The sequence below is a fragment of the Symphodus melops genome, assembly GCF_947650265.1.
Source record: "Symphodus melops genome assembly, chromosome: 19".
In the NCBI taxonomy this organism is placed as follows: domain Eukaryota; kingdom Metazoa; phylum Chordata; class Actinopteri; order Labriformes; family Labridae; genus Symphodus; species Symphodus melops.
In genome coordinates this window covers 5,150,103-5,164,617 of record NC_136709.1, presented here as the reverse complement: position 1 = coordinate 5,164,617, position 14,515 = coordinate 5,150,103, and the positions used below count along the sequence as shown (strand labels likewise).

Here is a 14,515-nt window from a genome sequence, read left to right as displayed (position 1 = left end):
ACACAACTAGATAAATCTATTTTTTTTCCATTTGATTTTCAATATAAAAACAAAAGATCATTGTTGTATATTTGATTGTTCCAGGTGTATTATTATTGTTATTATCTTAGAAAGTAAATTATAACTCTATTTTCTGGAGAATGATGTTACTAAGATGCTGTCTGAGGAGGTAAAGGACGGCCTGGTTCCTGAGCTCAGTGAGTCCTTTGTGCTGTAAATGAATGACTGAAGTTCAAATAATAATGTCAAAGAGAATAAAAGAGGTTAAACAAGTGAGACTTCTTGTCTTTTTTTTGCATTAACATTTACACTCATCCCTCCGAGCTTACTGTATGCTACGATCGAAAAATGGTTATTGACCTTAAGGCTTAATGTTTCAGTTTGTAAAAATGTGTGTGGTGGTCCCTCTGGCTGTGACCTCAGGGCAGCAGTGTGTGTTACTTTCTCAGGTGTGTGTCTGTCAGTGGGTAGGTGTGTCCTCCTTTGTGTGTTTTTATTAGAGGATTACAGCGCTGACAGGCTTTGTCCTGGAGTGTCAGGCAGCCACAGTTCACTCTCTTACACTGTTACTGGATTCTCAGATATCACTAACAATTAGTGCCTCTGAAAGGTCATGACCTCATAAAGGTGAGCTGGTAATGGTCAGATGATATTGACCTCGGGATTACATATTAACTTTACAGGTGATCAGTATAACTTTAGAATAAAATAATGTGCTGAATAATGAACTGTTCTTTGTTTCTTAACCAGAGTTTTTAGACTGACCTGACAGCTGATCGAAACATTTTTAACATAAGCTCAATTTAGACCTACTTTTGGCTTGTGTTGATTTTGGCGCCCCCTCTGGACAAAGCCAAACCTCATATTCCCTCACTATGTTTGTCCTGTACATAATGGAATTCCATTATGTACAGGGGAGTTTAAAAAAACAAGTTAACAATGACAAGTTTTTTAAAAAAGAAAAAAAATGTTGTCTCTCTGTCTTTAACCGGTCAAATGTTTTACTCATTGAGATCATTTGCTGTGGGAGATGTAAGATTATTCTGTAACATGCTCCGGGATGGCAGTAGCTCAGTCTCTAGGGAACAGGAAGTCTGCAGGTTCAAGTCCTGATGCGGACCAAAATAAGTTTGTTCTGGTAGCTGGAGAGGTGCCAGGTCACTTCCAAAATATTGCTAATGTGCCCTTTGAGCAAGAAATCAACCTCCCAACAGCCCTGTGGAGCTCCCTGTGTATGAGCGTGTAGCAGCCCCACTCTGACATCTCTCCATTAATGTATGTCCACACATCCTGTTTGTGAATTTCAGGCCTGTTTGTAAGAAGTGTCTCTCAATAACTGAGTGTAAACCAGACTTTCCCTCAGGGATTAATTATGTCAAATAAAACAAATAAAAAAGCTGTTAACTGTTTTAACAGACACCAAGGCAGCAGTTTCAGACATTAAAAAGAACCATAAAGAAGCTAGTAAACCTACACACGATGTTTCTGTTTCCCTTTTAGCTCATAAATACATATCTCTATACATTTTCAGGCTTTATCCTTACCATCTTAAACCCCCTCACTGAAGCTTTATATATCACTGTCAGATGATTATCTTTCATCTCTGCATGTTCTTTGCATTTTTAATGTATCTAAGGATTTGATTCCAACCTGAAGCGAAGCACTGCAGCCATCAGAAGAAAACAAGTTATGGAAAAGAAAGTGTGACATTACATTTATAGATGTGGTTACAAGTACAGTTTTATTTCAGTGGATTTTCTTCCCCCTCGAGGAATACGAAGTCCTAAAAGTTTATGAAAGAATTCCTTTAAATGACATTTAATGATGACCTCTGTAGGAGCACTGATGTTGTGTACTTTATTCTTTTGTTTGTTTGTAAAGCCTGGCTTTTGAACTCTTCCTTAGTTTTTCTTACAAAGATATTAGTTAAGTGAATGGTAGGATTTTTCATTGATAACAGTTATAACTGGTTGTGTTTGTTTGTTTTGCTTTCTAACATTAAAAATCGTTATTTGTTTACTTTTCGTTTACCTGCACCAGCTAGAAACTCAACATACTCTGAGGAATCTTTAATGAATGGACATTTACCGTTTTAAAAGTAAGTCAATAAAGAGTAATGATAAGCAATGAATAACTGCCCTCCACTATTGAATCAAATTTCTGTCTCTGACACACACACACACACACACACACACACACACACACACGTTTCCTCTCCATTCTTTTGGCTGTCAGGGGAAAAGAAACAAAATATTTATGTGGTTGAGAGCTGGAGGTAGGATTGGGGGATTGTGTGTGCGTCAGTGAAAAATACACACTGTGTGTAAATGTGTGGGAGATGAGTTTGTAGCTGAAAGAATCTTCTGGACCAAAAAGCGTGTTAATAATGTAGGAGTGGCATTGCACTAATAGCAAGCAGTATGCAGAAAGATATATTAATATGCACTTCAGACAGTTACATAACTACAGCCACTAACTCGGTGTGTGTGTGTGTGTGTGTGTGTGTGTGTGTGTGTGTGTGTGTGTGTGTGTGTGTGTGTGTGTGTGTGTGTGTGTGTGTCCTGCCCTCTTTTACTCTTAATTCGTTTGCTTTTCATTGATGCACAGACTCTTTAAGCTTCATTTATTGAAGGAGGTAGATTCATCAAAGAACCAGAACGAGTTCAGAGAAAACTTGAGTTTTTATTGGACAGAACTTCCTCTTGCTTCAGCTGTTTTTTTTTAAAAAAAAGCCTGAATATCAGCTTCTGAATCACAGGAAGGAGGAGAGGTTTTATTGGTTTTAGGATGCACAGTCAATCTCCCTTTTTCATTTTCTCTTTTCATCCCTCACTCTCGTCCTCTCCCTCCAGTCCTGGGTTTCTATTATTGTCTTTCATCCTCTTCATCTCTCCCCCCCACTTGTCTCCTCTCTTGCTCTCTTCTCAAACTCCCACGGTTTTCTGCTCCCTCTCTTTCACTGCCACCCACCCCATGCCTGGCACTGTTGCCTAGCAACACCTCCTCATCTGCAGACAGCTTTTTTTTCCTCCATGATCAGGAGAAAGTCCTTGTGGCATCCCCTCGATGCACTCTAATTGTACCTACAGATCATTTGAGGATGTCTTAGTGTCAATGAAGGTGACCAGCATGAAGGTAGACTTCATTGTCAAGTCTTCCACCAGCTGTTTTCTTTAAGCATTTCATAACTTTGCCAGTCTTTTGTTGCCGCTGTCCTAACTTTATCAAACAATGTTGCTGGCATTAAATTTAAAAATGGGGAAATATTTTTCCAAACCAGACATTTCTCAGTTTTAATATTTACCATGTTGTCTTTTCAAATCCTCACATTCTGTTTTATGGACATTTTCATGCAATGTCTCTACTTTTAGGACATTTTTACCGTACTTTAAACCCTGACCTTTCAATCAATACTGCTTTTACTTTTCCACAGTCATAACATTTTTACACAAGTAGCTGTATCATAGTGAGTGTCGGTACTTGTGACCGACTCAGGCTATTTTTTTGCTCACCAGATCCTCTGATTAGTAGATCCTGGAATGCAGGATTTATAACCTATCCCCCCCCCCTCCCTGAAATATCATTTAGTGGGCTTCAGTGCCTGAAGGTGCTTACACTTCACACAGAAACACATTGTATGTAAAAAATAGCACAGATGAGTCATCATAAAGCAGCACTTCCCCCACAGACGACATGAACAGATCAACTCTGCTCATTATAAGAAACACAAAGACCCAGATGTTAGTTCATGATATTTTATTGGAAAAACAAAATGTAAAGACTAGCATGTACAACTTGGAATGCAGATCAACTGAACTGAACAGAACAGTTGGACTGGGCCGGGCCTCGCCGCACCCACACACACACACACACTTACACACGCAAACTCACACACAAACATAAGATAGAAATGCTGCAAAGCACCGACCCCGTCCCCACTAAACTGAAATCAACCCCCAGAAGAGTCCTGATCAACACGCAATCTTTGAGGCAATACACTGTTACCAACCGTTAGTTCATTACAACTCATAAACTTCTTGTCGGTAATCCATCTCTGCATGAACTGATTCTGAAAATATTGCCCCAAAAATTCATCATGTTAACCATCTTCTTTAAAGCCCCCCCTTCCCCTCCAAATAATCTAAAACACAGCCAACATCCAAAGGGCTCAAATCTACACCCCACCCAGGCTTCACCCTCAAAAAGGTAAACACACAAAGGATAAAGTGAGTATCCTGACATGCCAGAAACACAGAATCTAAAAGGAGTTCTTATTTATTCCATTTTAATTTTTTTCTTAAAAATATCTGTCGTCACTGACTTCATTTAGGTAAGCAAACTGCAAAGTTTCCGCTGGTTTACTCACTCCCATCCATCCAACAACTAACCCTCCCTCCTCTCAGTGGGTCCCAGACCAACCTGGGGCCCAATGACAGCCCCCTGCCATCGGGCCCCCGACAGTAACCCATCTAAAGCTGCATGCATGAAGAACAGAAAGAAAGAAAACAGGAAGTCAGGAAGAAATGCGAGTGGCCAGCCCATAGAATCATCATGACATCAGGCAGATGGAACCGGGAAGCAGAGGAGCAGAGGCCAAACCAGCCAGCTGCAGAGAGGCTGCTCAGCTAACATGTTGAGATCTGATTGGGCAGCACAGCGCTGGGGGGCGGGGAATACAAGCCAGTACATGCAGATTCATTTAGGATTTTCTTTTTGAGCTTGTTTTTATGGACAGAATTTCAGTTTTCCAACATTCAGTTTAAGTTGTCTATACAGAACAGTATGAATAAATGTAGATTTTTGCAATACGAGGTAAGTGAAACATTTGACTGATTTTTTGTCTTTGCTTTGAGCCCAGTTCATTTGGCGGTCATCATCTGAACAAATTCTGTGGAGGAACACAAAACAATAAAGATCAGAACATTTAACTCATCTGGTAGGACAACAAAAACATGTAAACTCCCTCAGAGACACTGATCATCTACATCATAATCAGCTATAAGACCCAGAGAATCAGAACGTCCTGAGTGCTCTCTCGTACCTTCGTAGTTGACCTGGCCGTCTCCATCGATGTCTGCTTCTCTGATCATCTCGTCTACTTCCTCATCTGTCAGCTTCTCTCCCAGGTTAGTCATCACATGACGCAGCTCTGCAGCGCTAATGTAGCCGTTGCCATCCTGCCCGACAAACATACAGCATTACATTCAGTCAAACGGTCTACAACAGAGCCGGTCTCAGGCAGGACCGATACACCACATTCCTGTCTCACCTCCTGTTATGAAAAAAAGTTTCAACAGACAGCTCAGCAGTGAAGGACGTAACAGAGCTTAGTGTATGCCAGTATAAAAGGAGTCAAGGTTGTAACTTTTTGATCATGTTCTCTGTATTTATCCCGTCTCCATTTTTACTGTAAAAATAAGCACCTTATCCTCCAAAGAGGAGACAAGATGGTTTCTCAGCCTTTATACAAATAAAGATTGATTGACAGTAAAGAACAGCAACATTGTAAAGAAACTCGTCTTGCTGCCCAACTTGTTTTTTTTACACGTCAGGCTCACGATGCCCAACACAGACAGAAAAATGTATCCTTGTTTGGCTCAGTGTAAAACAAACCCTGATCAGCAGACAGTCCATCTTTACAGTCATTGCAGCTTCTCTGAATAAAAAGGGCCTATATGATCTCAGAACACACCCTTCCCTTCATGCATTAATGCTCGACTCCTGATAAGAAAACCCAAAACCATCAAGTTCGATACGTTTCTGACCAGAATCTTGACAACAGGAAACACACAAGCGTACCTTATCAAAGACCCTGAATGCCTCTCTGATCTCCTCCTCGCTGTCAGTGTCCTTCATCTTCCTTGCCATCATTGTCAGGAACTCAGGGAAGTCAATGGTCCCGTTGCCTGAGGTGGGGAGGTTAGAAACACAATCAGTCAATATTGTTTAAAGAGCTCTACAAACACCTGCCGCAACTCGATCCCTCGTCAGACTGAGGAAGACTCGGCGTACCGTCGGCGTCCACCTCGTTGATCATGTCCTGGAGTTCAGCCTCAGTTGGGTTCTGTCCCAGTGACCTCATGACGGTGCCCAGCTCCTTAGTGGTGATGGTGCCGTCTCCATCCTTGTCAAACAGGGAGAAGGCCTCCTTGAACTCTGGACAGAGGCGAGAGAGGAGGGACGTGTTAGCAACAGTGTCTTGACTTTGCAGAAACTATGCGTCTATGGTTGAAAATAAAAAAAGACAGTCATCATATCGTTGCGTTACCTGCAATCTGCTCTTCTGTTAGTTGGTCAGCCTAGAAATTAAAAACACAAAGAAGACGGGGGATTCAGTTTGAATTCTCTCTATGTTAAAAAGATTTATTCTCGCCAAACAGCGAATCAGCAATAGCACCAAGAATGTGATCAGACACTGAAAGTAAACACACTCCATCCCAACACGTAGCAGGTGCTGCAGAAAGAGAACAAACCAAAGAACAGCTCTCGACCAGGAACTGATTTCAACTCCATTTCTAATGAGGAACGACGCTTGGACACAAGGTTGAAATAGAATCGTAGCTCTAATAAAGAGGAAGAAGTGAGCAGAACAAGCCAAGCGTTTGCATGAAGCAAGATCAACTCAAAGTGTTTCCAGTCACAAGGTTGCTGTTCTGCTTGTCTTTTCACCTCTAATGCATCGACCCAGAACAACCTTAAACAAGATCTTTGCTTTTAAGAAACAGACACAAACAACTCTCCTTGTTTCTAAATCTTAAGCTAATCCATGAATTTCCCTGTGTGTCGTTTGAGTACAACCTTGAGCTCATCAAAGTGAATATCTGTGAGGTCTGCCACCAGCGTTAATGCTTTTGGTTCGGGTTTTTTCGCCTGTCCACCTCTGCCTCCAACTCCTCGTCCTGCTCCATCGAGTCTTAACGTGCCACCTCCTCGGCGCTGCTTCAGATCCACACCTCCTGAGCCTCCTCCAGTTATTCCTGATTTAATGCTGAGGCCATCCACTGCCCCGCGCACCATCACCAAGCCTTCAGCCAGACACTCAGCCCGCTTGCTGTTCTGGATGCCCTGTTTTTTAACCTCTGCTAACTCGGCCTTGGTGCCCTGAAGGCAGTTTCTCAGGTCCTGCATCTCTCTGACCAGGCTGTCCATCCGGCTGGATGAGGAGTCCATCAGCATCTGCAGGAAGGCTCTGTAATTCCTTTCCTGCTGCTGGAGGAGCTCGGTGTAGCAGTGCTCTTGTTCATCGAGGAGATCATTGACAGTGGACAGGCTCACCAGCTCGTCCTCAGCTGGAAAGAGAGCTACTTTCTGCGGCAGCATCATGAGCGGATTATAGCAGGACGGGCAGGAAGGCTGTCTCAGGATGGGAGGAACAGGTGGATGAAAAAAGTGATAGCCAGACATCTATCAGTTTCTCTTGATTTATAAAAAATAAAATGATGGGAATGGTGCACAGCAGATTTAGACATCTCCTTAGGGTTACATCATGGTATTTGTGAGAGAAACTAGAGTTTGAGCCCTGTTTGTCAAAGCAGACGGTTTGAGTCCTCCTTGATGGGTAAATAGTTAGGATGGGGATCAGATGACTGGATAGTTGCAGGACTTGACTTTTGATTGGTCCACAATGAGCAGATTACTGGATAGATGACAGAAACGTTCACAGTCCTCGAGGGTGGCAGTGGGATTGGTGCATTGGCACCGACCTGACAGCTGATGTCTCTCTCTCTCTGGAAGAAGGTCCTTCAGTTGATGTTGTTGAACCGTGTACTTGTCCCTCAATAAATCTGTCTGCTGTTAAACTCGGCGACCTGCTTAACTCTTAATCTCTCTCCATCCCGGTGTCTCGGAGCGATGCAAGTTCAGCGTACATTAGCAGACGCTGTCCTTCTCTGACTGAAACTCCAGCTGAGCTAGACTCTGAGAACTCCGCTCCCTGTGTCAGAGTCCGTGTGTCTTTAAGGCCGAGCGTGGCAATGAAGGCTTAACTGTCAGACGCAAAGTAAAATAGACGCACTGATGAAGTGACCACCTCCTGCAGTAGTTCAACAGATGAAAAGCCTTCAACACTTTGAAAGAGAATGTGTGTGTGCAGAGGCTAGGAGGCCTTGCCAGTGGAGGTCACTCAAATGTGTCATGAAAATTCATTTACGATGTGTGCGAGTAACAGTGTCCAGACTTTGGGGGGTCACAGGGGTTTTGTGTGTGTGTGTGTGTGTGTGTGTGTGTGTGTGTGTCTATATGCATACGTTAGCTGGTTGCCTTTCATCTCACCGCTACAGTTGCAGCTCCTAGGGGGGATCAGTTGGCTGGTCATCTGTCCCCCTGGGCAGCATCATGGGTCACACCAAATGGCCCCCTCTGACAGGGGCCCCAATCCACACCGGTTCAATGGTTTTCAACAAACTCACAACTAGCCTTTCCAATTAAACTGGAAACAAGTGGAAAAGCCATGTGTATCCCTGAATTAGTAACTTTTTCGACAACACATACATGACCGGTATCGAAGCACAAGCTGCAAAACTAGCTTCCACGATGACCAATCAAAGTCAGTTCTCCACAAGTGTAAAAGATTTCATATCTTCACATGACACAAAAAAAATCAAAAGCCTAAATGACACATCATAAAATCTTGGCAGGGTCCATGATACCTCAAACTTCCATTCTTTGTAAGTTAAAATAAGGCTTCATGCTAAATGAGATAGAGACGCAGTGGTTGTGTATTTAGTAATTGGAGTGGACAGAATATTTTAGAACCACCTTCTGAGAAGAGCAAGGGGTGAAATGTTAAGTGAATAGGAACAGAGTAAATAGTTTCATAAAATTAAATGGCTGCTGATTATTACAGTGTGGCCATGGCTAACAAGCTGCTAACCCCTCTAATGCCGAAGCCAAATTCCTCTCAAGCTGCGGCGATGCCTGGCTATTCAAACCCTGTTCCTCTCAGTTCGTACGAGAGTGTCATGGGGCCTCTTTCATTTACTTCATTAAACCTCAGGGACTGTGTCCTTTTTAATTGGAAGAGAAATTCAAAGTCTATTTAAAAGGATTGATCCGTTGAATCTACTCCATTAATCAAGATTAATCACTGATGGCCACGAACAGTAAATGTGGCGACTCATTTTAATGACCTCCTCTTTGTATTTATAAATCACTGTACTATAAAGTAGGTGGAAATGAAGGAGGAAAACTGATTTGTGAAAAATTCACAAAGTAAATCTGTACAATCAAAAGCATGACGTTTCTGAAGGTACGTTTTATCTCCAGACACTTTACAAACAGAGCTGGTCTAGACTGTCCTCTTTATTCCCACATTAGTAATCAAGGCTGACTATGCAAACAACCATTTCTGTTTAGTCTCTGGAATACGTTCTCCCTTTAAGTCGGCTTCACGACAGCCAGCTGAAGTCTTTCTCCTGTAAAACGATCCTAAAGATTGAATGAAACACGACCACTGCAGCAGAGGAGTCTAAAACACACCGACTACTTCAAGACTTTGTCAGCCATGAAAGCACAGTCTGTATCTGGAGGGACTCATCGAAGAGTTCACTCCTAAAATCAATACTAAAGGTGAGTGTGGCCAAGATACTCATTTTTAAAAGTCTGCACCTTTTGACTCGCCCTCCATGTCCAACGAGCTCATTTCTTTCCATTTTATCACCTTTTCATAATGTGGTGTTTTCAAACTGTATAACAGATGAATCATTTTAATCATCAAATGAATAGACAAACATTAGGGGTGTTTCTAGCAGCAGCCCAAAAGCCCCACGAATGACGCTAAACCTGTTTAATAGATTATTTTAACAATTTGAAGTAAAAGGTCTATTTTAGGAGTTATAACTTTCTTACTGAGTGAACTTCAGCTGCAGCAGTGTTTTGTTTTCCAGAGACACTAGTTTTCAATACAACAAGCGCTTTATTCTGGGTTTTAGCCCATTTAAAACGAGCAGATTATATATGGAGTTAAATATCAACAAAGTGAAAAATATAAAGATCTTACGTTACCTAGCCTTGGTTAACATTACGGAGGAACACTGTCGATAAGATAAGCCTTTATTAGAAATGTACAAATCATTGTGTTTGTGAAAACCCATCTGGTATAAGAATGATACAGTTTGAAAGTTCATAAAAAAAACATTGGTTGTGCAATAAATCTACAACAGAAGTTACACATCTCATTTTACAAAGGGCTCAGATATCACAACACCATTAAACAACATTTTGACTCAAACAACTCCAGCTGCTCTCAGTGTTCAAAAAAGAAGCAAAGTTATGTTAGTCCGCCAGGGACTTCCTGGTTTTTATTTACAACCTATAATCCATGGGCTACAGGTAACTGCTTTACAAGCTGCATAGACCAACAAGTGATGAAGAGCAGTGCTGTATCTTAACTTGTGATCTAATGCACTGCTGAAAAGATGCAGGTAAATGATTTCACAGTGACTATAACAGCATCACTCAGATGGTGTCATAAAAGTATAAAAGTTGATGAGTAACTGTGGAAACTTGTCACTCAAATAGGCCAACATGGTAATTATAGATAAGAGAAGTTGTATAAATCCTGGGCACTTCTCTTACAGAATCTGAAAACTGAGTGCACACTCAAGACGGCACGATGCTCAACACGGGATCAATGTGCCATCAAGAAGAAGAAGCTGCCAATATTTCAAATCATGCTTTTCAAAAGAAAAAAAAAACGGCACAAGAAACATTTTCAGATTTAATACAATAAATAAATGTACTCTGGAACTAAGTCCTCTTTGCATTACATGACGGTGCACTTACACATGTAATTCACTGAGAAACAGCATTGGACAAGAAACCATTTAGTTATGCATGCATAATCTAGTTATTAAGTATAAACTAGAAAATAAGAATCAAATGAGAACGTCATATTCATTCAACCATGGATCTACTGGGAGAGATGTTTAACAATTAAAGATTTAAATAACTTCTTGCAGCAGGACTGGTTTAAATAAAAACAGTTTATTAAAGTTAACAAGTTTAACTGTGTAAAAAAAATATACTTCAGCAGTTTACATCCATCAAACAGGGTTTGCTTTAAGTCATGAAAATAATCTCTTTAGAATCCAGTTTTTCCAGAGCATTGAGTGTTTGAGAAAGTGAGCAGCTATCTCCACATTAAACTACATAAACCATGACTACATGCCACTCCCTGCGGACTGTGGCCGGGACAAACCAGATCCAGATCCAGATCCTGAGCTGAGGGTTAAAAATCTAGAAACATATCAGCTAATAATGCTTTGCAAATAGATTAAAACTGGCTTATAAAAAAAATTGTTAAACATTTTCCAAATATGCTTCCTGAAGCCATTTGTAAAAACCTGTTTTAAAACCAGTTTTACTGTTCAAACCTTTGTGGGTTATCTGTGGTGACCTCATTAAGGCTGTCAAGTTTGACCAGTGCAGATTTTTACAATGAATTCATGTTGTACTTAAACACTCGTTATCTCCATTTGTTGTGCACAATATATGACTAGTATAATCGCGATGTGAAGGTTGACACAGTAAAAGCTGAAGGTTCAGATCTGTCAGTAAAACCACTCAAACCTCACCCATCCGTCGGAGTGAACCCGGCTTACAGACTCTGCAGAGACTCCATCACAGACAGTGAACATCACTCTTACATTACCACTCTCGAAGAGAAATATCTAAACACCGTGTCAGCTCTCGGATATCTGTGAGGATGTGACAGTAGCTGTGATGCTAACTTCGGCAGCCAGCACAGACAATATGTGGCCACCTGTAACAAGCAACACACACTACCACTTCATTGCGGAGTTCAACCAACGTTATCATATCCTCGCTGGGTAGTAGTAGTAGTAGTATGAGTTACTAAGAGGCATGATGATGCGACCTGCAGTCACTGAGTTAGCAGATAGCTAACAGGCTATCGTTAGCTATCGGAAACGGTACAGCTGAATCCATTCTACTCGCGCGCTCTGCAATGGAGGCAACAGGGCTCCATAGCAACCCGGCGAGAACCGAGAAACCCCGAGAGTCTACAAGCCACCGTCAGTCAACACTACAACAACACAATCAAATCTAACACAACTCAAAAGATTCATTAAATACTCACCATGTCTGTTACAGTAGGAAACGCTGGTCTGCTAACGCTACGGGGAGAGAGGAAATGGACGGCTGCCACTGAACGAGGCTTGAAGGAGGCGGGCAGGCGAGACGAACCACTGCTATACAACTCACTGTATTCCTCCGCACTGGGGGGCGCTTTGTCGATGAGGCATCCGAGCAGCTCTCTCATCTGTCTTTTACACACACACACACACACACACACACACACACACACACACACACTTAACTTTGCACTGTAGTTGTGACTACCTTTCTCCCTCTGTTTGACACAGGGAACATATTTATCAAACCGACATAGTTTCAAAACGAGATCCAATTGTGCATGATGAAATAATTTTGATTGTGAGTAGGCTACAATTAAATTTATGTAAGGGCTTGATAGGCTGTAACACCTGACCTCAACATTTAATGTCAGGCTCAATCAACCACAATAAGAAGACATTAGCCCTACATGAATTTGCCTACATTTCTTGTGTTTACAGTTTGCTGCGAATTCGAACAATGCAATTCTATAAGGACTATTCACATACTGTCCAAAAATAATTTGTGACATACCTTTTTCAAGACCTCTCCAAAAATATTCTATTACTGTAAAAGGCCTTGATTGTTATTGAATTTTACCATCATAATTTACGTTCATGCATGCAGTCCACCTCAACAAAATGTTTAAAAACATTAGTTTGGGTTTGAAATTCCCTCTTGGCTAACCTTGGAGAAATGACCAGCTGTGTAACATTATTATTGCTGTAGGCCTCCACAAACAACGCCTCTTTCTCTGTTAGTCCTGCACCCACACACAAATTAGATTGGATTTAATTGAATCATGCATTCAGATAAGCTGATAGGACCTGTTTATGAACACTGATCAAATATCCTTTCCTAATGTTATTATAGAATAACAACAATGGTTAGGTAGTTTCAAATGAGGACTAAAAAGTGATGGATAACAACACTGCCACAATTCCTCTCTTCCTATCTTGGTATTGATCTTGAGGGCTTTTAGAATATCTACACCTACATTATTCAATACTTTAGGCAGACAATTTAACATTAACACTTCATCTTCTACAATTGTTCTCATTAATTTATTCAGAACTTCCCCTGCATTCTTCATAAGTTTCTGCTGCCTAACTACTACTACTAATAGGCTATATACAATGCACTTTGAAATGTGCTCTAAATAAGCATGTTAAACTATCCTATTTAAATAATAGCTGCATGTATTTCTGTGGTTATATTTAAAACAATCAAAATCACTCTTTTATGTTGAGTATAGTTCAAATGTTGCTTTCAGAGACTGTCTTAAACATCTTCCAGTGATTGTGTACTCTGACACTAACTGCACATCATATTTGTCTTTCACCTGGCACTTATCCAAAAATCTGTTGTGACTTGGCCAATTAGCTGTTATTACATCTGGCGTGGCAATCATCGACAGAAAATCTCATGAAATGCCAAATAAAACAGCTGTCTAATTTTAAGTATGTTTGACAATGTCCAGGTCTATAATAAAATAGCATATGACTTAAGTTCATAATAGACTACCTTTAACAACCTACAAATGAGGAGAAAATAATAAACATAACAATTTTAATTTGGATAATGGGGATGTTTACACAATGGGTTATCGCCCAGAAAGAAAATGTTATCTATAATGTCTTTGAAATGATATTCCTCGTATCAAAATGCAGTTTTTAATCTGCCAAAAGTGATTTACACGGTGACGGACTACTTTATGTTACACTGAATCTTAACCAAGCGCAAGGATACATTTGAATCGACGCGGCTGACGGCACTGGGGAAGTTGCGGGTTTCTTTTTACAAGGCGGACTTTGGTTGGACAGAGCAGAACCGCAATACGCTGCGCGATGTACGGTGTCTGCTGATTGGTCAAGGTGGACCTGCAATGCGTCAAACCACGGCGCGGTTACGATGGAAGGAGGGAGCGAATCCACCCGTACTGTGTACAGTAAATAATATGTGGTTATGAATAAACCTCTCAGGTAGTTCCCAGGTGAGCTACCGAATGAAATTGCGAGCAACAGGGGGGAATAAATTAATACAAACTTACCGCAGATATGGAGGTTAAAATACGCATTTCTAGAAAAAATGAAATGGAAAAAAAAAAAAAACTATTTACAATGGCCTGTTTAAATACCTACAGCACTTTTTTAAGCTTAGGCCTATTGATGAGTTTTTAAAGTTACACTGTTCATATAAAATAAAATAAAAAATAGTTTAATTTAATTACAAAAAATAAATATAGCCCTGTAAAAATTGTGGGAAAAAAGTGATACACTTCCTGTCTCTTTGTTGCTATTTAATGTTTCTGTGGAAGGATGTCTTTAATCAAGATGCAGAGATACAATATAATTTAACCTTCAATTCATTAAAAAATCTCCCA

The 14,515-nt window shown here is 40.8% G+C and overlaps 1 protein-coding gene across 1 annotated transcript; it reads right to left on the bottom strand.

The window, feature by feature from the left end:
• Positions 1 to 3,741: 3,741 nt before the first annotated feature.
• On the bottom strand, positions 3,742 to 12,295 carry LOC306840677 (calmodulin-1-like). Its single transcript, XM_079370107.1, has 6 exons — positions 12,098 to 12,295; positions 6,269 to 6,299; positions 6,013 to 6,156; positions 5,800 to 5,906; positions 5,042 to 5,177; positions 3,742 to 4,888 (listed from the first exon to the last, which is right to left on the bottom strand). Exons 1-6 carry the CDS (start codon positions 12,278 to 12,280, stop codon positions 4,860 to 4,862), a joined length of 630 nt encoding a protein of 209 aa, XP_079226233.1. The 5' UTR covers positions 12,281 to 12,295; the 3' UTR covers positions 3,742 to 4,859.
• Positions 12,296 to 14,515: the final 2,220 nt, after the last annotated feature.

Excerpts from the sequence above, each read along its gene's own strand:
- LOC306840677 (XM_079370107.1), bottom strand. The coding sequence starts at position 12,280 with ATGAGAGAGCTGCTCGGATGCCTCATCGACAAAGCGCCCCCCAGTGCG. Across the intron at positions 6,157-6,268 it reads AACAGAAGAGCAGATTGCAG|AGTTCAAGGAGGCCTTCTCC; the intron begins GTAACGCAACGA and ends GCCTCTGTCCAG. Across the intron at positions 5,907-6,012 it reads CAACGAGGTGGACGCCGACG|GCAACGGGACCATTGACTTC; the intron begins GTACGCCGAGTC and ends TCCCCACCTCAG.